The sequence below is a fragment of the Dufourea novaeangliae genome, unplaced genomic scaffold (genome assembly GCF_001272555.1).
Source record: "Dufourea novaeangliae isolate 0120121106 unplaced genomic scaffold, ASM127255v1 scaffold6, whole genome shotgun sequence".
Lineage (NCBI taxonomy): Eukaryota > Metazoa > Arthropoda > Insecta > Hymenoptera > Halictidae > Dufourea > Dufourea novaeangliae.
Window position 1 is genome coordinate 3,181,859 of NW_015373900.1, and position 25,184 is coordinate 3,207,042.

At 37.6% G+C, this 25,184-nt stretch overlaps 1 protein-coding gene across 1 annotated transcript in view; it reads left to right on the plus strand.

Moving 5' to 3' along the window:
- Positions 1-21,597: 21,597 nt before the first annotated feature.
- The window catches only part of LOC107193526 (GTP-binding protein RAD-like), a 90,101-nt gene continuing 86,514 nt past the window's right edge, over positions 21,598-25,184 (plus strand). The window contains exon 1 of the mRNA XM_015582992.1: positions 21,598-21,785. Within this exon, the coding sequence (XP_015438478.1) occupies positions 21,598-21,785 (188 nt within the window). The remainder of the gene's footprint in view (positions 21,786-25,184) is intronic.

Below are 25,184 nucleotides of genomic sequence, written 5' to 3' on the forward strand. Positions count from 1 at the left end.
GCCTGTGCTCCTCGAGGATTCACCTCGAGGAGCCCGTTCCGTGCGGGCGATCAAACGCCCCCCAAGGGTGACCTATACCCAGGTCACCCCCCCTTCTCCACTCCGCCGGTGCCAGAGGACTGCACCCTGACACCGGCCCCACCCCGGGCCGCTTTGGATGCAGTTGGGTACCCCACCCCAACTGCATCAGCGGCCCCGGCAGGCGAATGCGTGCGCGGAGCGGGGAGCCACCAAGGCATAAGCCCCGGCTCCCCGCGACCCCGCACACACGCGCCCGCCTAACCCCCGGCAGGTCCAGCCTGCCCGGACGCGTGCGCGGAGCGAGGAGCTATCGAGGCCTAAGCCCCAGCTCCCCATGTCCGCGCACGCGCCCGCCCCACCCGCGCAGGCCCAGCCTGCGAGGAGAGCGAGGCGGGACGCCTACGGAGGGACCCGCCCCCCGTCGACGTCCGCAGAGCCGGCCGTGCGGGTCCCCCGGCCACGTCCACGGCTCCGCCTCGCTCTCCTTCTTTCGCGGCGAGCGGGATCGCGCCTTTCGCGATCCCGCTCGTCGTCCTCCTTCCGCGAGACAACAGTCTCGCAGAAGGAGGACACCGCTTTCCAGGACCTCTCGCTCTCGACCATGGCTGTGACCACGGCCGGGAGCGAGAGGTCGTGCCCCACCTCCAACCGGAGTGCCCGCCTTTCCCTGGCAAAGGCCGGGCACTCCTCCAACGCGTGCTGCGCGGAGTCTATCTCCGCGCAGCACTGGTGGCACTCGCTCGTCGCCTCGGCTCCTATCCTACACAGGTACTCACCGAAGCAACCGTGTCCGGTGAGCACCTGCGTGAGCCGGTAGGAGAGCCTGCCGTGCCGGCGGTCCAGCCACTCGTCTAAAACGGGCAAGACCGCGCCGACGGCTCGCTGCCGGGCGGCGCCGCTGTCAATCAGCTGGCGCCGCCACTGCTCGCGAGCGAGCCGTCGAGCCTGGCGCTTCGTTCGTTCGACCTCTTCGTCCGGCGCGTCCGCTCCATTCCAGCGGAGGCTCTGAAGACGCCGATATACATCGGCGTCAGCCTCCGCCTGGAAATCGAAGGGAACAGACCCCGCCAGGACGACCGCCGCCTCATGCGAGATGGTGCGGTAGCCCCTCACGACGCGGATGGCCATACGGCGCTGCACGCGCCGCAATAGCAGCCGGCAGCGCCGGCTGGCCACCACGTCGTGGGCCCATACGGGATAACCGTATAGGGCCATGGCCCGCACCACCCCCATGTATAGGCGGCGTACCTTCTCATCTGGCCCCCCGAGATTGGGCATAAGGCTACCCAGAAGGGTCGCCACGCCCTGAATCCGGGGGACCAGGCGGTCGAAGTGAACCTCGAAGCGCCAGCGGCTGTCCAGGACGAGGCCCAGATATTTCATCCGGTCCCCGATCTGGACGCAGGCATCTCCTACTCGGACCCAGGCACTGGGGGCTCGCCGCGACAGAGGCAGGCCATGAAACATGACCGCCTCCGTCTTTTGCGGCGAGATGCGCAACCCCAGTGCCCGGATCCGGGCGACAACCAGTGCCACCCCCACCTCCGCCAGCCGGATGGTCCTCATCCATTCCCTCCCGACCGCGATGATCAGAGTGTCGTCTGCATAGCAGACGACACTCACACCGGGCGGGAGGGGCCCGCGCAGAACCGAGTCGTACCCCAGGTTCCATAACTGGGGTCCCAGTACGGACCCCTGGGGCACGCCTCGGTTGACCCTCCGTCTCTGGATCGAGCCCCCTTGGCCGGGGTACTCGATCCGCCTATCGGCCAGGTAGTCCGACAGCACGACCCGGAGATACTGAGGCACTCCGTGTTCACAGAGTGCCTCCCGGATCGTGTTCCAGCGGATGGTGTTAAACGCATTGGCGATATCCAAAGATATCGCCAGCGCAACACCACCGCCGGAAACCGCCCGGCCCGCGAGGGAACGGACGCGGTCGATCGCATCGAGCGTCGACCGGCCCTCGCGGAAACCGTACTGGCAGTCTGCCAGACCACCCCCAGGCATGCTCCTCGAGAGCCGGGAAGCGAGCACTCGCTCGAAAAGCTTCCCAGCCTCGTCGAGGAGACATATCGGCCTGTAGGCAGACGGAGAGTCTGCGGGCTTTCCCTGCTTCGGGATGAGGACCATCCGGCCCCGCTTCCAGGGCAGCGGGACCCGCCCCGACTGCATACAGCTGTTGAACAGCCGTACGAGTCGGGGCCCGAGGACGCGTGAGGCCAAGCTCAGCGCCCGGCCAGGGATGCCGTCAGGCCCCGGAGCCTTATTGGCTCCGATGTGGGCGACGGCATCCGCGAGCTCCTCTCGTGTTAAGAGCATTAACATATACTATCCTGTAACATGTAATACAACCGAGAAGCAGGTCATACTACATACGAAACTGGAAACTACACATTATGTGGTTATTAATTACACTATTAATTAATTAATATTATTTATATTATACAAATATAGTATTATAATTAATACCATTAATGTTACTACTACTCACATTATTTATGCTACCTTTCCTACTTATACTACTGATACTACTTATACTACTTGTACTACTTGTACTACTTGTACTACTTACTCTACTTACACTATTTATACTACTTATACTAATAGCATTAAATTACAGGAATTCTCTATACTAATATAATTACTTTAATACTGTAGTAATATACTACTATGAATACTAATAGTATTAATTGCAAGCATTGTCTATGATAAAGTATTATTTATTTCTAGCACTAATATGATACAAATTGGTAGAATATTATGAGCGTGATGAAATACAGACAGTACCACCAACCATGATTAATGTCTCGCACAAGTAGAAACAGATAAAATTAATTAGACTCAATACTAACCATAATCGAAAACACGCATGCCCTACCACTTTTCTACAAGTTTAACATTTTGAAAAACAAAGCTTGCGTAAAAAAAAAATAAGTTGTGTATATTTTCTAAATAATTTGTAAGTTAAAAAAACATCCTCGTGCAAATTGTACAAGTTATCTAGTACAACAGCTTTATTGTACAAATAAATTGCATAGTTAGAAGCCATCGCAGTTACGTATCGCTTATTTGTTGCAACAATAACACAACTCAGAATTTGCAATTTGTAACTTAGTAGTATAAAAAAAACGCTTGTTGTCTATACTTTTTATCGGTTAAATCCTGTACATGAGCTTTCAAAACTTACCACGTCAGGATAGTTTAATACGATGTATTTACAAAATTATAACAATCCAAATATTCAATATCGTTTTCCCTAAAATCATGATTTGTTAGTTACGTCATTGTTGCAGCAAATGCAACGATATGATCTCACGCCCGAAGGAAACATATAAACGCCGAGAGATTAATAGTTCATTCGCCTTTTTCAAATTATCGATACTTGTTCGACGGGATTCACGTGACCGGATGTCGTTATCGAATTGCACGGCATCCTTTAGCCGCGTCGTGAAGATCGTATTCGCGAAAACGCCGTTTGAAATTACGAGGGGACACACGGTTGCTGGTGAGCGTGAAGGGAAGCGGGATTAGGCATTACGACCGGGCTGTCAGAGACCCAAACTGAATTGAACGCTGATGAAGAGTCGGCTCTCGAGCCTCGTTTAACCGCGATCAAACGATTTATACATTCGCAGCTTTTTCTTGGCATCCTGGCGTCTCGTTGCGAATTTTTATCACCGCTGGAACACGAGCGAGACACTCTGAGAGTAGATAAGGAATTCTATTAACCCTAGAAACGACACATTTTTCGAGCGTTTGGAACTCTGTGGCCACTCAATATAAAGTCGACATACTTGAAATATTATCGAACCTTTCCGAAAAATTTCTTCTCTATTATTCTTTTTTCACGTATCCTAAGAGAAGATAACTGCAGTATCTTCTTTTCGTTTAAAACTTTGACTGTCATGTCACTCAAATATGGGTGACGCTTAGATTGCAAAGAGACTAGATTATTATTTAAATATCGTTACAAAATGTTACGTAAAATTAATATCGCAGTATTATTTAAAACAAGACCAACAGTTTCTATTAACTATATTCGCATATATTTTCGACGACTTATGACCATGGGCGTCGCCAGGGAGAGGGGCAGAGGGGCACTCGCCTCCCCCCCCTGAACGAAAAAAAGTGACTTTTGCCACATCCTACAAGAAAAAAATTGAACTTTGCACCCCCCCCCCCTCCTTTCAAAGAGTTACAAAATTTTTGCGTAATATTTAATATTGCAATATAATTTGAAACACGACAAACAGCCTCTATTAACAAAACGCATACATTTTCAACGATTTATGATTTCAAAAACAAAATAAAGCGTGTCTGGCTACGTACAGCCTTTTTCACTGTGGTAGTCGATGTGTTAATATTTTGCCCTCCCCCCCCTCCCCCGCAACTGATAACCTGGCTACGCCCATGGTTATGACTTATAAAATAAAATTGTATAGTATGTCTGACTATGTACGGTCGCTTTCACTGTAGAAGTGAACGTGTTGAAGAAAGGAAGTGGAAATATGGGCGTTATTTTGAACATTGTGCCATAAGGGTCTTCGTTTGATATGTTTTTTCAATTTTTGTGGGGTCGCCTGTAGGATTGGTCGAATGAAGTGCAAATTGTGACAGTGAAATACTTTTAATTTAAAAAAGAGGAACAACTCAATGGGTATTCAAAGTTATTATTGGACTATGAGTGTTTATGCAAAAGATACAATACCAGAAAAACTTATAGCAAATTGAGCGTGATAATTCTTTGAAGATTAAATTCTTTAGCATTTTCTGTATTAACGAAAGATATAAATTTTATTAACGTCACCAATATTTAAGAAAATAACTTTTAAGGAAATTCATACTTTACCTTAATTAATACAGAAAATGCTAAAGAAATTAATCTTGCAAGAACTATTACGCTCAGGTTGTTATAGTTCCGTCTGGTACTGTATATTGAATAAGGGTCAAGAGACTTTTGCTTAATCTTGTACTATGGGGGATGAAAAGATCCATTTTTCTTTTTAATTATATTTACGTAATATTATTATTTGTGACTTATGATTTACGTATATTATTATTACGTACAGTAATATTACAATTCAGTGTATATTAGTAAAATGGAATCACTTTTTATTAATTTTGTTGTAGTAGACAAGGGTAGGAAGGGAATCTTTTAGACATTATTGACTAATAATTTCTACTATTTTTGTGTTTCTAATGTTATCAGAAATCCAGATTATTATATAGATAAATTTCATATAAATTTCTATAAGATTATAGAGGATTTTACACGAATGCAGCTGAAATAATATTTGATTATTCGAAATTGCTTGCACAGTCAATTAATCTCTTAAAAGAATGATTGCGCCATTTTACAGGATAGAAGAATATCCCCTTAAGATAAAGTTCCCTTGATTTTACTCAGAATTTAATTACATTCCATCTTAGGAACAAGCTTGTTTCTGATCGTAACAATAAAACTCGATTTGTATCGTCCCATCATGTCGCACTTTTCTCTCAATTTTCAATGATAAATCGATGCTAGAATCGGCCATTACGTTACACTTGAACAAATCGTTCTTCTTCAAGGAGGAATAAAGGCCAGAATCTTTTTATCGTGCTCCGAACGTACCACCAAGCATAGTAAGCAGCCCCTTTCCAAATCAAATGAATCTTTTTCTACTTTTGCACTCGTATGTTTTATGTCCACTTGAGAAGATATCTCGAATGAATCTGGACAAAACGATTGGGACAACAAGAATTTTTTATATCAGAAGTTCGCTCAGTCTCCGTTCCACCAAGGTTTATTTGTTCAGACAATAAAACTAAATTCTTTTAACTGGAGTCCAACACATTTTATTTTTTTTTTTCGACATTTTAGAATGATCTATTACAATATCCTACATTTAATTGAGAATGTTTCGTGTGGGAATAGTAATGCATTTTTTATTTCGTAATTACTGATGACAATTACTTGCATAAACGATGCAGAACATGCGATCTACCGAATCCTTTTAGGATCAAACGATTTTTAGAAAGCACTTTCTAAAAAGCTGAGAGGATTTTCATAAAGACAACGCCAAAATCTTTAAGATTCCATTTAAAGAATTGTTTCTTGTGATAGCACAAAAAAGAAAATACACGTGTATAGAGTGAAATGAAAATTGTTGGGGTGTGACAAAGAAAAAGTAAAACTAAAGAAAAAGCAAAAGTGCTACAAAGACGCAACAATATTTTTAATTTGCTTTTAACACGAGTGCAGTGAATCTTAGAATAAAGAATAAATATTGATACAAATATATCATAGGTGATAGTTCTGTGTTTCAACTAGCACTGTCCACCCGTTACGTATTATATTGATCTGCAAACATTACATATTGGCGACAGCAGGCAGTAAAAGGCGATAACGAAAAATCGTTAAGGTGAGCACTTATTATCAAGTAACACGAGTAACGATAAATCCGTTACCGTGAGCCTAAAATGGTTTTAAATGTAGTGTATATTATATTTTGTATTGCAAATTCGGCTGTACAGTGAGTTTAAATTTCTGGGACCACTAACCATTACACCGTCCAAAATACCATTAAATACATCAAAATTAATCCGAGAAGTTCATGAAACTTCTTAATGTGTGTATCCATTTGTTGCGTATCCTTGTATCATATCACCGTTGCGTATCATCGTATCGTATCACAATACGACACATTTTAAGCAACGATGCAACGCTTGTTGTCCACATTGATACATAATGGTGATACGATACAAGGATACGCAGTAAGTGGAAATGCACCTTTATAACCCTAAAACACTAATTCTTTGTCCTCCTGTATATTAAACATATTTGTTCGTTTCATTTATTATAACGACCATATAAAATTAGTATGGACATAATGTGTTTTGTATACACGGTAGACAATCGTTACTTTCATCTATCCATAAAATGTTATAGACATACAGGGTGTTAAAAACAAGGGTTCATAAATTGTAGGATAGATAGTAATTGTCAAACAGTGAAAAAAGTTCTAATTGGATACTCTTGTACCGAATGAAAACAATGGGATTACCTTGTAATTTCTTCTTATCCTAGTTACAGAAAGAAGGCTTCACAATTTTTGTTAGTTTCTTTTACAATTTTCTTCTTCGTTTAGAAACAAAAAATTGTTTACAATTTTGAAAACGTTCATTCTTCCGACCTATGTTTATTAGGACTTTTTTTCATCATTTGGCGAGTACCATCCACCCTCAAAATGACGAACCCTTTTTTTTAACACCTTGTATAATTTGGATGTTCAGATCTGGGACATTCCATCCCGTTGGACCGTGTTTGAAAGGTGATCGAAGCCGAAATTCCTTCCCATAGATCGTAGCCCCGAGTTTTGTCAAGCGTCAAATACAAGCTCGTAGCCTCGTCTTGATCATTTTCAAGCATTAACGAACGAACTTTGATGTATCCATGGTAACATCCGCGATAACAGCTATCGATCCCTCGGTTCGGGTCTTGTTCCATCACTCTCCGGTACGATAAATTAATACCCGGAAAATTTCGGGCCGCACACAGATACACACATACGTTGTTGGTGTACAATGCTACTAGTACAGCCGACCAGCAACTAGAGCGGGATAATTTTATTTCCAGAAATTACCCGCAGCCAATGAGTTACCAATTAGCCCATTAAACCGGCCGCCACTCGACGCAGTTTGTGTCTGGATCCACGATTCATCCCTTTACATGCGCGTTTCGATCATCGCTCCTTGCATTTCCGTTCGATTAGTAAGCCTTTCACCGACACGAACATGTTGCAAATTAACGTACTTATAGGCTAATCGACGAGAAGGAAAATTGAATAGACGGCTTAAACTTCTCTGCCGATGATTTGATTATACAATGGATAAAATAAAAGTGTTTCCTACATATTACAGTAAATGCTCGATGATTGTTCGAAGGCTCATCAGCATTGAACATTAAATATTTCATAAACTAGTGGCCATACGCGTCTGAAACAAATATCATTGACTTTAGAATTCCAAGCTCTGTCATTGTGCTAAACTTCAGTAAATAGTCAGCGTTACACTTGGGGACCTCTGTTAGTGGCGAGGAGCCATCGAACATTCATCGATGATTTACTGTATACACCGAGTGAAGTAAGAAATGCTTAAGCAACATACGTAGGTCCTATAATATATCCTTTTGATGTAAACTCAACTTTTATATTTACCAGCATTCGATCTAAGTGAGTAAAATTGTAACATATTGAATACAAATAGAAAAATTGATTTAAAATGACATTTATTAGGTCAAGGTGGCATGACAACAGGAAATACAAAGCACGGAAGGAATATGTGAAAATATACAGTGGACCACAAAAGTATTCGTACACCCTTCAAAACGGAACAACTTTTTTAAAATTGGTCCAAATAACTTGAATTCTTTTGTGAAGTTAGGGACATTAGTTTACTAAATGATGCGTAAACAAAATTTGAAAAAGTTGCAATTGGTCCGAATCGCGAAGAAAATAGTAAAGGTCGTTTTTCACAATTTTTTAATCAGAGGCTGTAATGAAAATTTAATAATTGCATATCGAAGATTTATGTTAGTTATATACATGTTGAAAATTTCATCAAAATCGGTTAACGTTGCTACGAGATACAAACGATGAAAAATGTAGAAAATCACAGTTTCTCCCGACTATCGACCTACAACTGTAGTAAATCTAAGAATTCTTACATCTTTTGATGCCTGTCGCTCGTTTCTGTATAAACCGATTTCAATGAAAGTTTCAGCATGTATATAACTAACATAAATCTTCGATACATATTTATTAAATTTTCATTATAGCCTCAGAGTAAAAAGTTGTAAAAAACGACCTTTACTATTTTCTTCGCGATTCCGACCAATTGCAACTTTTTCAATTTCTTCTACACACCATTCAATAAACTAATGTCCTTTACTTCACAAAAGAACTCAAGTCGTTTGGACCAATTTTGAAAAAGTTGTTCCGTTTTAAAGGGTGTACGAATACTTTTGTCGCCCACTGTACGTCGATCTCGTTAGATGTGTGTTTTGTGCAAACATGTGTTTTTAACAAGTATGAAAATAAACTTCTGTATTTTTCATCGAAAGAGTTTGATTTTAGGACCTATGTTCATTACACATTTCTTGCTCCACTCGGTGAGTACTAAATGTCTTACACTTTTACGTTCTTATACGCATTTAAAGTCTCATTGATAGATGATCTTATAGGTAAGATATCATTGGCTTCAGAATTCCAAACTCTCTCACTGTGCTAAATCTTATTAAACAGTTAGTGTTACACCTGGGGACCTCTTCTTGTCAGTGCCGAGGAGCCCTTGAACACTTATCGATAATTTACTGTATATCTTTAATAAACGTGTTGTGTCACTGCCAATTTACAACTTTCTACGCGATGGAAGTACATCACGTTGCACTTCTTTGAACTCGTCTCAAAAAAACGTTATCATATTATAAATAACAAGGTATTGTATTTAATAGAAACAAAAGACTGAATTGATCTTGAAATATTCCCCCGCCACTGCGCCTACAAGAAGACTATACAAGGTGATCCACCTAACGCTACCGTCTAAATTGCCTGTGAACTGTTTGTGATACGAAAAAATGTTTCAAAGAATAATTGTATGGTATCAACAGAAGAGATTCGTGGCACTGACAAGGACAGATCCCTAGGTCTAACACTGACATTTCAATGAGATTTAGCACAGTGATAGATCTTGGAATTCTGAAGCGAATGATATTTGTTTCAGCCATATATGGCCATTAGTTTATAAAGTATTTAATCGTCAGTATCGAAGAACCTACGAACACTCATCGAGGATACACTGTACAAGATCCAAGGACAACTGTTATCGCGTTGCTATTAACGCTGTTGTAGGGTCATTGGTCTGCCACTTTCACCGTTTCTCGGCCGATACTTCCACAAAGAACCGCGTTAAATGTTCCGGTTCCCGGTGACACATTCAGAAATCAGGTCCCCCACCGGCTGGCTAACGTGAGCTTTGTGTCAGCAGAGGCGACGCTGGAATGAAAGTGGTTGACAACGAGACACGGAACGTGCAGGATTATAAAGGGGGGCAAGAAGGAAGCACGCGCGGCAAAGGCCTATTCATAGATCAGTAGCCCTTTCGAGAGTTCGACGAGAAGTGGAGGCGCGAGCGGCAGCGCGCGCGCAAATCCAAGACAATGCTCCTATCTTTAGACGTTTCTCAAGACGCCGTGAGAGAATCCCACGTGTCAGCGACACCTTTCCTGATCGTGATAGCAGGGGGCACCGTTATCTGTCGGGACCGCCAAAACTTTGATCGCTAATTAAACCTTGTGCTTCGTTCGCCTCCGTGTGAAACAAACAAGGCCAGGTGGCTAAATGTAGAGTCAACAGAAGAAGTGATCAATATGGCAGAGTCCACTTTTGCTGTTGCGCGGTCCTTCTGTCAAAGGCTTCCGCATTTCTTCACGCTTTCGTTCCCACTGTAGATATTCAGCTACGTATTATAAATTACGGGATAAATTATTATTACAGTAAATCCTCGTTGAGTGTCCGAAGGCTCTTCAGCACTGACAGGGAGAGGTCCCCAGGTGTGACGCTAACTTTTTAATGAGGTTTAGCACGGTGATAAAACTTGGAATTCTAAAGTCAATAATAGTTATTTCAACCGCATATTGCCATTAGTTTATGAAATATTTTATGCTTCTTGCCTAGGAGCTATCGGACTCTCATCGAGGATTTACTGTTTCGTGTATTTTGTCGTATCTGTGAGTATAAAGGGTGATTCGCCTAATGTTGCCACCTAATTTACGTGTAAACTGTTCGCTATATGAAACAATTTTTCAAACAACAGTTGCAACGTATCAAGGCAAGCATGCAATGAAATAATTATTAAATAATATACGTGTATTAACTAATTTACGTGTAAACTGTTCGCTATATGAAACAATTTTTCAAACAACAGTTGCAACGTATCAAGGCAAGCATGCAATGAAATAATTAGTTTTTTGCTCTTTTGCTTTTTTATCGAGAAATGAAAAAGTTTTTGTATCGTAGTGTGTAAAATTTGAGCCTGCAATCGGAAGGAGTGTTGAACACTAAATAAAAAACTATTAGGGTACACAGGTATAAATACCAATAATTATCGAGGTATTCTTTAAATGGTTTTTAATGTAAGTAATGCTCAAAATGTTACCCATTACAATCAATGAATCAATACATTTGCGAAGTCGTTTATTGAGTTACGGCATTACATACACTAATGACACTATTTTTCATATCTTCAAGCGTCATTGGTAGCGCACGATTAATTTCGTTTTTTTAGATGTGTTCAAAGAAAGTATTGTAGTCAAGGAGCATGGTTACAAGTTTACGGATTTTACATTCACGAAAGTTTATCACAGTTCACTGAATAATATCTGATTAATTATTAGTTTATGAACCTACAGTTTTCTACACAGCGTTCAACACTGTTTTCAATCGCGTGACCAAATTTTTCACATTACAATAAAAAAAACTCAGTATGTCCTTCATATCTCGATAATAAAACCAAAATAGCAAATAACTGATTATTATATTGTCTGCCGTCGTTGATACCATACGACTTTTGTTTGAAACATTTTTTCTTCTAATAAACAGTTCACAAGTAATTTAGGTGACATTAGGTGAAGCACCCTGTAAACGTGTCTTTTGAGAATCGACTCGTGACAATTGGCAACATTCTATTCTGTGAGTTATACTGTTTTGAAGCTGGAAGAAAATACAGTACGTTTCCAATACTTAATGCTTTCTTTCAGCGAAGAGGGTGAATTTTGTGTATGATATTTATAGAGATGGTAGTTTCTCAGACCGAACTGTTTGCAAATGGATTACAAGACTCCCTTAGTGACAATACATAACTTTAGTTCCTTAGAACAAGTAAAAAAGTCATTTCAATCGGTTTATTATTAACATATCTGACTTTTTTTGCCAAAATCGAATTTTCAAATAGCTTGAAAAATGGCTAACAAAACAGTATATATCTCACAGAATAAAAAAATAATTGCTTTAAAATATAGAGTTTACTTACATATTCATCTAAAAATCGATACGAATTTTTCGGACATCCCAATACGTTATGAACAATTCCGATGCGTAAACCACTGTGCAAGAAAATCTTCGGTAAAATTTAATCAAGATTCCAAATTGCGAATCAACCGTATGAAATCATTGATATCTAGGACAAATAAATGTTTTTCAAACTCTGTCTGTCTGGAAAAGTATGAATTAAAAGTGACTATGCTTCGGAAGAAATAATAGATTATTTTCAAAAAACCTCATGAAGAGTATCTACGAATAACTTTCAGTCCAAGAATATGATTTAAACGAACCTTAAGTACAGTACTATCTTACTGATTATATTTTATCTAAATCACCAGTTTCTTTGATCTTACCGATTAATAATTTATAAGCTTTCTCTTTTGAATACGATTTATTTGACTGATTCGTGTGTATAACGTAAAGTCAAATGTTTAAGTCATATTTTGTTCTTTTCTGTATTAGGGTACATTTATGCTGGAGCTACAAGAACAGCGAAGAAAAAGAAATATTTGTTTCTCGTCGCTATTATCCTTTATTATACATATAGTAAGTGTTGCTCTGCTCGCTGCTCCCGTACAAATACTTCCATTATAAAACAATAGATTGCATTTCTATACTTTGTTCTTATCACCGCTCTGATCGTTTATCGCAGCTCCAACATAAACGTACCCATTAGTTTGCTGATATATTTCCCACACAGTCGATTGTTTTACGAATTACTGCTACGAAATATACGAAGATTACAAAATAACTTAATATATATTTTTATTTAAAATTGATAAGGTCCATTCTTAGCTGTACGTTTTACCACATAAAAATAGCAATCATTTTCAGTTTTGTAGGTCATAGGTTTCAATTGAAGTGCATACTATACTTTTAACGAAAGCCCTATTAAAAGTTTAAATTTTATGTAAAGTAATTCTAATGAAGTTATAATAAATCTCGACTAAAAAGAGTTGTGTGCTAGACGTCATACCCATAATTTTTAAAATGGCAGATGGGAAAAGAACGACGCTGAAAATCTCATAAGATTTTTCCTCCTGTTCACTTGAAACATCTGAACACAGAACCCTCGCTTCCCTTGAGTACCTTTAAAAATATTTGAATTTGAAAATACGCTCTACGACCCTTCGTGGAGGAGAAAAGAGGTTTACGTGGAATCAAAATGGCCGTTTATGATAAGTGAAAATCTTGTGCTCTGCTACGATTACAACGAAGTGGCAGACAAAGGTCCAAACAAAACGATAAATTGTTACAATTATCATTAGTTTATGGTTTATAACTTTATTTACGATTATCATTGCCCTAGTGAAATTAATTTCCCGATTTAGGAAAGCAACATGTCCGACTGCTTTCTCTAAATATTACAATTTATCATTTTTCTCAAAAACTGAAACTTTAACTAAATGAAATACGAAGAAATGGTAATAACGTAAAAAAATAAGAAATAAAAGATTGGAATACGTAAACATATTGGTATTAAACCGTATTAAAAGGAACATTATAATTCCTATTTCTTATCAAATATATTGTACTAAAAGTACCTTATATTTGTCATGAGTTGTATATTTAGTCTTTGCAACATTTATATTTCTCATACAAGTAACACTTGGTAAGCATTGTTCACCTTTGTTCGTCTAAAAATGGTTAATTTACTAATCTTGCCTCATCTGGTAAAATATGTACATATTATTTATTAGAGGTACTAATATGTAGTCCACTGTTTTTCGAAAAATTTTGTTTGTATTTGTTTTCAAACAATTCATAGCACTGTGTTAACTGTGTTGTGTTAACATTATTCGGTATTTATTTCCATTGTTCCCCGTCATTTTCACCGAAGAGAAGATCGGGTCGGTGTTCTGAATTTAAACTGTATTCCTAACATATTGATACCAGTAACCTAATATAATAATTCCGTTCTTCCGTCAGAGTTTCTTTCGTATTTCATTTTTTTTCACAGGAAATTCCTTTATACTAATAATACCATTTCTCGGTCTGTTAAACTTATAAATTTCACATGAAAGTAGTATTCGCGTTAAAAATATCAACATCCTCTTTTATCTGTCGTTCTTCACTCCGCAGAACCACTCTTTCAAATCATTATTCTATATAAAAAACATAATCTCATACAGAATTCCACAAAAAATTTTCTTTCGCTCTCTACGCTCGGTACATTTCATTATTAGACATCCTTTATTCAAAAGAGATTTTTTTGAAGAGGCAATTTCTCGAGAATTACTTCTCGAAAAATTAATTTGTCGCATCAAGTCGATCTTTAGTTAATCATGTGGCCCAGTAGTGAATGACAAACAGCCCCTTTGCTTTATTGGATTCTGATCAGGAGAAGCCAATATCCAGTCGGCGCTATTACTCGTATTCCCGGGAATTTTATTTAACTTCCATGAGCATTAGATCGAAACAAAAAAAATTAGAATTGTGTGACTATTTTGTAATAGTGGAAAAAAACTTTCCTTTAGTCTTTCAGACTAAACCTGCAAAAATTAAACAAATTTCGGAGCCGTCATATTTCAAGTTCGATTAAACAAATATGTGAAATAAATACAATAGCTTCGAAGTTTTAATTTCCTTTTTATAACATATTTAAAAATTTTGTATCTGTTAAGTTTTATACAGTCCTAATAATTTGTGAAGAATAATTTCGAATATAAATTTGACATTATTGGATTGTACATTCTTAAATCATCATTGAAATTCTGAATTCAGTTATTTGGTATATAAGAACCTTCATCTAACAAAAAGATTCTTCATTTCACTTTCCTCTCAAATAACCTTTCGTTAAAATAATTGTATAGTTACTAATTTCGGGCATTTTAAAGACTCGTGATGCTTTGATAGAATGTAGAGTTTCGCCTTGGGAATTCCATATGATTCAGTATTATATTTGAAACAGTTCGTTTGACGCGAATAAAATATAGTGAGACACTTCCCTTAAGTTCCTCTTTATAATAAATCGAACAAAATATTTGGAATATTTGTTTTAACTATGTATTTTAAATAATATGTGACCGAGGGTCTACTAACATACCTATAAGTTTAATAAATTGCGATTACTACGAGGCATATAACATTAATTTAAAAGAACCAGAAGGGAAATAACATACAAATTACATTTAATTATGAATCTTTAAATGCACGAGTACCAAAAATATAGTGTGCGAGGTAAATACGTATATCTGACAAAATATTTCTAAATCTTCCTTGATGAATCTCTTGCTTTGTTTTATTTTTAATTGCGTCAAAGCATTTATGCTTGTGGGTAAAATATATCTATACTATAGATGTTTGATTCTTGCTTATAATATGCAGTATTATAAGATGCATATTAACCAATTTTTTACTTACAATTAGTCTGGTATAATCATTTCAATCATTGTTCTAAAACATTCATTTTTTAGTTAACATAAAATTGAACTAAGTAACTGGAGTGATATTATTAGTTTTGTTTTTATAATACAAATTTAATACATAGTTCTCTTGTCCGATATAATTATTTCGTGCACTATATGACAGAAAATCGTAGTTTTTGCAATTTGTCTGTATTGTTAGTACATCTGAATTCACAATTCCATTTTCAAGTAGAAGTTAATTTGTAATTTATATTTTATAATTCCCTCGGTTCATGTTTTGCGACAAAGTTGTTTTTGTTCATTCGCGAAACCGTGAACGTAGGTGCAATCTAATAATGCATTCCATATTTAAACTACAGCGACGTGTCAGTTAGTTAATTAATGTTAGAAGTTAGAAATCTGCTCATGGTTGTTTGTAAACTTTCGCATGACATCCGCTGTGTCGACAGTCAAATTGAATATGCAACAGCCAGATACAAATATAGACACGAAATTTTAATTAAAAGACAAAGAATAAAAGTTAAGCGAGTGAAACAGAAAATGGCAATTAATAATATTAAGCGTCGAATAAGGGAAAAAAGACATTGTCAGAAAATGTATCATTATGAATCATGACGAAGCACTTCAGCAGAAGGTACACAACAGTTTCCATTCGGAAATTTTTCTGTCTATGCATGGGATTAATTTTTATCGCTTTATCACTTTCATTGTTTGTCGTTGCATAATTAGACGTGCGGCATTATCGAGCCATATGGCGTCTAATTGAAACATTGCAAATAACTCTCTGCATTGTGCCTTCCATTTCACGTCATTCGTGGTTGTAATGCAATCATGAGATAGTAAAAAAATACTAATAAGTACTATTATGACACTGAATGAAAACACTAATTTTGAAGTAAATAATAACGGCAGGCATCATTATCAAGCGGCAATCATTTTTATGACGTAGAATGTAATAGTTAAGAAATAATTTACAATTTTATCTTTAATGGAATATTAATAGCAAAAATGCAAGAAAATTCCAACAAGTATTTTTCTTATCATGGAACTGAATAAACACGTTAATTTTCAAAGTGAACAATGATGATAACCATCATTACGAAACAACAATTACTTTTGTGAAGTAGAATGTTAATACTTAAGAAGTAATTTACAGTTCTATCTTCAACGGACTATTGAAATAAGAATATATTATGTATTTAATGAACTTATATTAACAGTATTATTAAAATTGAACGAGAATTATACAAAAAAAGGAATGATGTGGCTATTCATCCAAAGCTTCTTCAGTTATGGTATTACTATACAAAAAAAAGAGGGATCCGAGATCACGAATCCACAAATCATCTCCTTTTGAAGATATAATGCTACTTTATTTGATGCATTAGATTTCGATCAAACGAAAGGGGCTATGCTGCAAAAAGGAAACGATTTCAGATTCGTAGGGGAGACTTATATTTACAAACATCATTCTCTTTCGTGAAAGCTGAGACATTCTTCATATATTACAACATACAAGGGGTGTTTCGAAAGTTCTGAGAATTGCGATCTGGCTGAATACTGCAGGGGTGAGTTCAGTGGAAGTGAATACTCATGTGTTCAGTTACAGAGAAGTCCTGATAGGTTTCCCCAACGACACTAGTCAATGTCGATCAGAATGACTTAGCCATTTGGCGAATACAGATTTGTTTCTAAGTGTTCAGTTTGCAACTATGGCAGAAGTCGTAAGTTCTCAAAGAGCTATTATTTTCTTAAAAATTAATTGTAAACGAATTGCGCTGGGAATTACTCTCGCCTCCACCTTATTCGCCTGATCAGACACCCAGCAACTATCATCTGTTGCCAACATTGAAAAAACTTCTATGTGATGGACGATTTCAGGATTTAAGTGACTTTGTGGAGAGACTTCCAAAAAGTTTTTTTCAGATGGCCTCAAAAATCTAATTTCGCGCTGGGATAAGTGTATACAGTTAAACAGACATTATATTAAAAAATTACAATGTAATATGGACGAAAATTAATAAAATAAACAATTTATATCACAATTTCCAGAACTTTGGGAACACCGCTTGTGTATACGAGTGTCCTAGATATGTAAAGTGTTTACGAGCTGTTTGCTCCGAAGCTACTAAAATATCGAATTGATGTTTTTTTTTAAACGGAACGGGTAGTACTTGTTTTTATTAGGACAGCTGGTACCCAATATTACAACACCTATTTGAAACATTTTTTTATATTCCGCATATTTTTCGATTGTTTCACGTGTCGATTTCATTCAGTTGATTCTATTTCATTCAGAAATTCAACTAGATCATTGATAGATCCTGCGTATCAACTGGGAATCGACTGTTTTAAGTAGTTTGACCTATCGGGTCAGACGTATTTCTTCTTAAAATTAGTTTGGCGTGTAGAATCCACCCTCTGGAAGTGTCCCCCATTTTTATTAACACCCTGTATATTATAGAGACATAAAATTACTCATTGGTAAACTGTGAATCTTTATACAACTATAGATCCTTCTTGTCCATTTAAATACAAAAACCGGCATTAAATAGAAATTCCTTTACCCTATTAAGAATTCTATCAGGCCCGAAATATGTGTAACGAAAACCTCATCAAACTTCATTCAATATTTTTGTACATTCAGGTTTAAACAATCATAGACGCTTGTTCATTTGATTCATCAATTGACAGCGATTTACCTTTTACTGGGCGATATTAAGCACCTTCACCCTACTTTAAAGAGGTTTTCTTTCAATCTTCCTAAGGAAAATTCCCACAACTCAGACCCTGATTTTCACAAAAAATTTCATTTTTTAATCTCAAATTTGGTCGTTTCTGTTGTTTATAATCCTCCAAAGTATAATTTCTATAGCGTTAGAGTTATTCGCTGCGTAATTCTCAAACTTTCCTTCGCCCGTAAACACGGAAGAGATATTCGGGAGAGCAACCACACATTTCACGGGGAAAAACGGTCGTGATCATAATTAAGATCCCTGTCGTCGTCGTCCGACGCAGTCGTGTGTACGCGAATTCGTCATAAATTCCGATTTCCCGGCCATTCCTTTCTGTCGAGCGGCCCGCCAATTTAGATTTTTCTTCGGTCATCGTTCGGCGGTCCGGCGTGGCGAAGAAACGAAATAAGGGGGAAAATAAGCTGGAGATTTTTACGAATACATACACGATTTATCTTCGCCGCTCCTCCTCTCTTTGACACGATCACTTTCTTCTCGCCGCCTCACGCCCCCTCGACGACGCACGAACGGAACGCGTGTCACGCTGATGCGTAAAAAAAATGAGCTAAATTTATGGTCTTTTGATATTAGCAGATGGTAAAACGTAAACGAAAGAGAGAAAAAAACGGAAAGGACACTACGTTCTTCCGCGTTCTCGCTGACTTACGAGCTGCAAAATGATTCAGAGTGTTATCACAGCGTATTAAAAGATCAAGAAAACAGTGTCGGGTCTCGTTTGGTGAGCTTCTTGTCAGGCCGGTTTCGACCGTTTACAGTATTTATGCCGGTTGTTTCGGAAATTTATAATACTGGAAAAATTGTTAACGTACTTCTTTTAGTAAACCTTATCCTTTACAGAACACCTTAGAAAGCTTTTATTTGTCTTTGTCAGTCTCCAATATCTGTTCTGTTTTCTGTATTTTCTTGTTACTCTATCTTCTAGTTACTATATTATTGTCCTTAAACGTAGCCTATGTACATAAAAGGCTTGGGTGACTGACCCATCGACGCCTAGCCCAAACCGGAATATCTAGAAACGTGAAATTTCGACAATAGGTATACTTCTTCTACGATGTAGGCAAAGGATAAGAAAGAACATTTCGAAATACGAACTTCAAAAGAATATAACGGTGGACAAATTTTTTTTTAAAGAATACCAATATCCCACGTGTTGGTAAAGTTGGAGGCGTGACGTTGGGACTATAAACGCCTTATTAAAAATAAACAAACACGTGTTTGAGTGTTTTTCGAACCACAACCCTTACAGGGGTGAGAAAGGGGTAAATTGTTTTTTTATAAAATAATCGTATCTCTCATTCCACTAAAGCTGTAGATATTTAAAACTCAATTTAAGAATGCATCAAAAAAGAATAAGGGCGAGCATGGACAAAAGTAACGGCGTAATGAAAGTAACACACCTTCTCCCCCTTCCACAAACGTTTCTAGAACATTTCTTTTTAAACCAAATATGTAGACACTATCAAAAAAGCATTTGAAGCTAGTTATGTTCCCTATCTTTCGTTATTTAAAATATATTTCTTTTTATCGTTACTTAAAATATGTTTATTTAAATGTTTCCTTCTGTCGTTTCTTGTAATAAGAAATGATATTTTGCATTGAAAAAAGTGTTTTTCTTTCATTCTTCTCAAAATAAGTAGTGTTACTTTCGTCCTGATACTACAGGATGACAGTAACAATGACAGTTATTGCGGAAAGCTGCCATAGCTCTTTGATTATTTATCAGTAGACTGCGGATTTTATGCATTTATAGCATACAGAACTGTGTAAAATACAGCAAAGAACAAAAATTCGATAGGGATGAATGAATTTTTTATTTTATTTTTACTGCTAACATATTCTTGAGAGAAGAAAGAATTTTTTATTTTTACTCCTCTCTTTATAAATCACTTCGTAAAATGGCACTGCATAAAAATCCGCAGTTTACGTATCAGATAAGGCTAAATTCTGGGTCGAACGATAGATCAATAAACATACTTTCTTGAGGCATTATTGTCTTTCTTATATCGTTAAAAGGTAATTGGCAGCTAAGCCAAATGTAAGAAATGTTACTTTTGTCCCCGCTCTCCCCTGTTAGAAGCGATCGCGAGCATAACCGCGGGAAACAACCAGTAAAATCGTATAACAATTGTATTATAAAACAGACACGAGGTTAAGGAATTTTTGTGCACTATTGCATGATTATTTCTGCCTATGTATATTCTGCCCCTGTATTTCCGTCTGAATGAAATATTTCTCTATTATACTCGTTTCTAAAGCAAATTTCGTTCAAAGCATTCGTCGCTCAAAGAAGCTTCCAATCCATTTCGAATCGAATTAAAAAACAGACACAGACGTACAAACCCATTCCCTGATATTCAATTTCGAAATTGTACTGGCTGCCTATAAGAAATAATAACTCTGACTGAGAAATAAAAACTAAATAAATGCACGCCCCTGAAAATGGACCAAACGATCCTCGTCCAAAGGGATTCTCTGAAAAGCATCTCATCCTCGCGGGTGCTCGCCCATTCCCTTTCAATTTTCGAGTGTAGGCACACGCCACGTGACGATCGCAACGGAAACATGAGGGACAGACAACAAGAAACGGGTGGTCACTTTCACCGAGTTATCGCGTATCCGGCGATTCGGGTGCTGGAAGGGGGATGAGCTTTCGATGGGCAGGGGGGTGGGGGTGAGCAGTTACGCTTGCGCAGCCATACGCACTTAGCGGGGGGCTAGAACGACGTGCAACAAACCATGCGAGAGCTTCAGTATTCTCCAGGGTCTCGTCGAACGGAAACCGACGCTTTCGTACCGTCGATTCGTGGGAAAAAAACGTCTTCGTCACAATTCTTCCGCGACGCAACGCGCCAGAAGACACGCAATTCGACGATTTTTATTCCTTTTCTTTGTTTTCGACGTGATGAGAACGAAAACAATTCGATTGTATGCCAATCGCTGGACAGAATAAGAAGAGTCTTCTGGGTGCGAAGTAATCCTCGATCCACGTGCCTACGATCGCGTGACTCCGTGATCATTTCGTGTTCCTCGATGTTTCGACCGGAATCTTGAACCCTTGAACCTTGAAGCTTCTAATGGACCGTTGAAAGAATAAAATAATCCCAATACGGTGGTGTACATTAATTAACATTCGCGGCCTAGGTGTTCGATTCGTAGAAATATTCCGTCGTGGTTGATTTGAATCGACGAGGGGAAGGATTTGGTTCGAGAGAAAAATTTTTCAGGAATTTTGTTGAATATTTTGTGGTGAATCACGACGCGTTCGAATGGGTCACCGTGACGACGTGTGTCCGGGGAAGTTGACGCGTGAGAAGCAGTCGCGCGATTGAAGCGATTTCTCGCGAGAGCGTTCACGCGGTGTTATATCGCATGGAAACGTCCGCGGTGTCGAAACACCATGAAGCCGTGCAGAAAAATTCCACGGAGATTGTCGATCGGGTTTCGGTGAACAGCTGCCCACCGAGCAATTTTCCGGACAAGTTTCAAGACTTTTTCGCTGCACTGAACGAGGACACGGACGATCTACCAAGCATGCTCGAGGATAAGTTGATACCCAGGTGAATAGAATTGTATTTGTTATTGGTAGACCGTGGATGTTTATGCAGTTTGGAGCTTTGTTTCGATTAATTTAGAGGAATTGGTATTAAGGCCTTAGGGGCCAGCTCTGTATTATTATGTTTGTTGCGTATGATAATACCGACAACCCCAGTTTCGTAATAATTACATTCGAAAACATATAACCGTCTCTTCTGAACTACTCGCGTATTTTATTTATATTGTTCGATTGTTTTTATGAGAATTTCTTTGGTTTTCTTCATTTTTTTCTATATAAGAAATTTTGTTATATATATTTTTATAGAACGGTCTCTTTTAATATTGAAATTGTAAATGTAGGACCCACTATAAATATTATTATATTTAATCCGTACGATGTTCCTTTAGTAGATGCTATTATTTTAATTTCTTCAGGATTAGCAGTCACATGAATTCAATTAGATTCATTACTGCTTACCATATTATTAGGAATATATTTTTCAATATTTCAATATATAGAATATGTAGAAATGTTTAAGCTGGATTTTATGTGCATATTTTCTTATATTCAATGTTTATATATTATGGTTAAAATAAAGACGAACCAAGTATGAAATAATGTTACTTTAGAAAAGGATAGATTATATTCCCTTAGAAAAAACAAGTTGGTTCATTTTTATTTTGACCACAGTACATAAGGATTAAACATTTTAGGGCAGTTTTATAGTTATGTCACGCCGTGTGTAGAAACTATAAGTTTTTTTTGTAAACTAGTATTTTATCCAAGTTTATGAACATCTAATCTATATAATAAAAGAATGATATAACAGAACGCGGTATTTTTTGGCAGTTTTCCGGAAGTTTAACAGGCCCTTAAGGGATTAACCCTTTCTGCTCGTGTGGTTTCAGTTGGAATCGTTAACTTACTTACAAAGAGTGTATTTTAGGTGTTCGCCTCCGATTGCTTTGGTTTTTGGATATGTTTTAGAGGACCGAAAAATAAGAGATACGTATTTTTTTATAGCGGCCCGTTTTCATATTTAGGGGGTGAAACCACCCCTCAAAGTTTCGACCCGGAAGTACTATCTCGAAAACCAGAGGAGATACATGAAAACTTTCAATTGGCGGCTTTCATGGTTTTTTATGTACAATAAACTGGTGTTAACAAATTGTCAAAAATACAATTTGTTTATAACAAAAAAATTTGTTATAACTTTATTTTACAACTTATTGAAATTTGCGTAATGACATAAAATGACGAGCACTTAATTTCAAATCCATTAACACCAGTTTATTGTACATAAAAAACCATGAAAGCCGCCAATTGAAAGTTTTCATGTATCTCCTCTGGTTTTCGAGATAGTACTTCCGGGTCGAAACTTTGAGGGGTGGTTTCACCCCGTAAATATGAAAACGGGCCGCTATAAAAAAATACGTATCTCTTATTTTTCGGTCCTCTAAAACATATCCGAAAACCAAAGCAATCGGAGGCGGACACCTAAAATACACTCCTTGTTAGTATTTGTAACTGACACTATTTGCCCGAAGATTCCATGTGGGATAATTAATTAATTAATTATAGGGCATAATAAATGTAATAAATTCGAGGCAAAATGCATTAAAAAGAAATTTGTTTACTGTATTAAATGTTCTATTAGATTGAAAATGAAACTAGAACCTCGTTGAATTTTATCGACCATTTTGTTGTTCTGTCATTTGTCTTCTATAAATGCATAAAATCTGCACCATAGTTATTGGATTATGATTGTTTTTTATACCGCAATTAGAAAAAACGATGGTTTTAGGAAAATTTATATTCTTTATTGGAGCTGATAGACAGATTGCATTTCGTAAACGGGAAATAGAAAATATTTATGTTTTCCTTCAAAGGGCTTTGTTGGTTTTATTGGGAACAGAATAATTTCTTTAAAATTTCATAAAAATTCGTATTTCGTAGGGTTTTGCATATTCATATATATTATAAATGCATAAAATTTGCTGATAACCTTTGTTAAATCTTGCAGTAAAATGATGTATAATGTTAAAAATTCCCTTCAAACTGTCTAAAAACTGATGTACCTAAAGATGAAACAAAATAATTATATTAAAATTCTAAATACAATACATTCATGTACATACACAATTACACTCTTTTCAGACCTTCGAATATTAATATCTTCCTCGACATTATTGTCCGTGTAATCTGTTTACCAATTCAAAATTATAAATTATAAATCTTTATTTGTTAAGTTGATGCTGATTGACGCGTGATATTTCAACCATAATTACAGCGACTCACATATGCATGGACTTCTGAAATAACAATTCGATGTAAAAACTTTTATGCAATTTCAATTTATCCATATATTTCCCATCTCGTTACTTTTATCATCCTCTCGAGATGAACTTTTCGTAATTTTGAGATATAATACGGATTTTGGTAAATAATTTGATCAATTAGAGGTGACAGCCTTCCGTGAACAAACTTGAGTCACTCTATACAGAATATTTAATAAAAAAACATTCGAGTTAAGCTTTATTTACCAAGAAGTACCGATTATTACGATAATTAAAACTCGAAGTAAATTTCCAACGATGGAAAACGCATTTTCCGAGATCGAAAAACAGGATTTCCAATTTCAGCAAGGTGCTTTCTCGATATTTGCAATCCCAACTTAATTACCTTCTCCATCTTTGCCCGTTGTTAATACACGCCGTCAAAACAAAAACAAAGTTAAAAAAGCAGCCGAGCTATTTGTTTCCCGAGCAATTACCCGAGAGCGAAGTTCAAAGCGGTCGCTTTCCCGGTTCCAGATGAACGTTCCGCCGAGGTTTCACTGATAAGAGTACCCGAATACATTGGTGGAACTGATCCAATTAGATTAATCTGATTACGATGTATTGTGCTTCACGTTGCAACCATAAACGATTAGTATATGTAGCATACGATAATTTTGCTATCGCTTTACGCTTGAGAAGCTGTCCTTAGAAATTCAACCAGAACATTGGTCCTCGTCTGGATCAAATCTCTCTGGAAAATCGGATTCCTCCGTAGAATTATATACATACATAACAAGGTAACCCGAAAATACCGATCATTTTGAGACTTTACAGATTTGCAAGGTACCTCAGTAGAACTATGTATCAGCAATTTTTGTTTTCTGCTACTTTTTGGTTCTTCTGAGTGCAAACACCCCCTAAAGGTACATAATGTGTTTTCCTATTTTTTGGTATATCTTGAAAACTGTAGTAGATATAAAAAAAACATGAAAATTTAGTGGGGTTTTATGGTCTATAAAATTGTGCAATGAAATTTTTAAAAATTTATTGTTTATGTAAGTAAATAAATGATTAAAGGAATTTACAACAATTCTATTGGACAGTTTTATAGGGCATGAAAAGCAGTTAACTTTTTCTTGCAA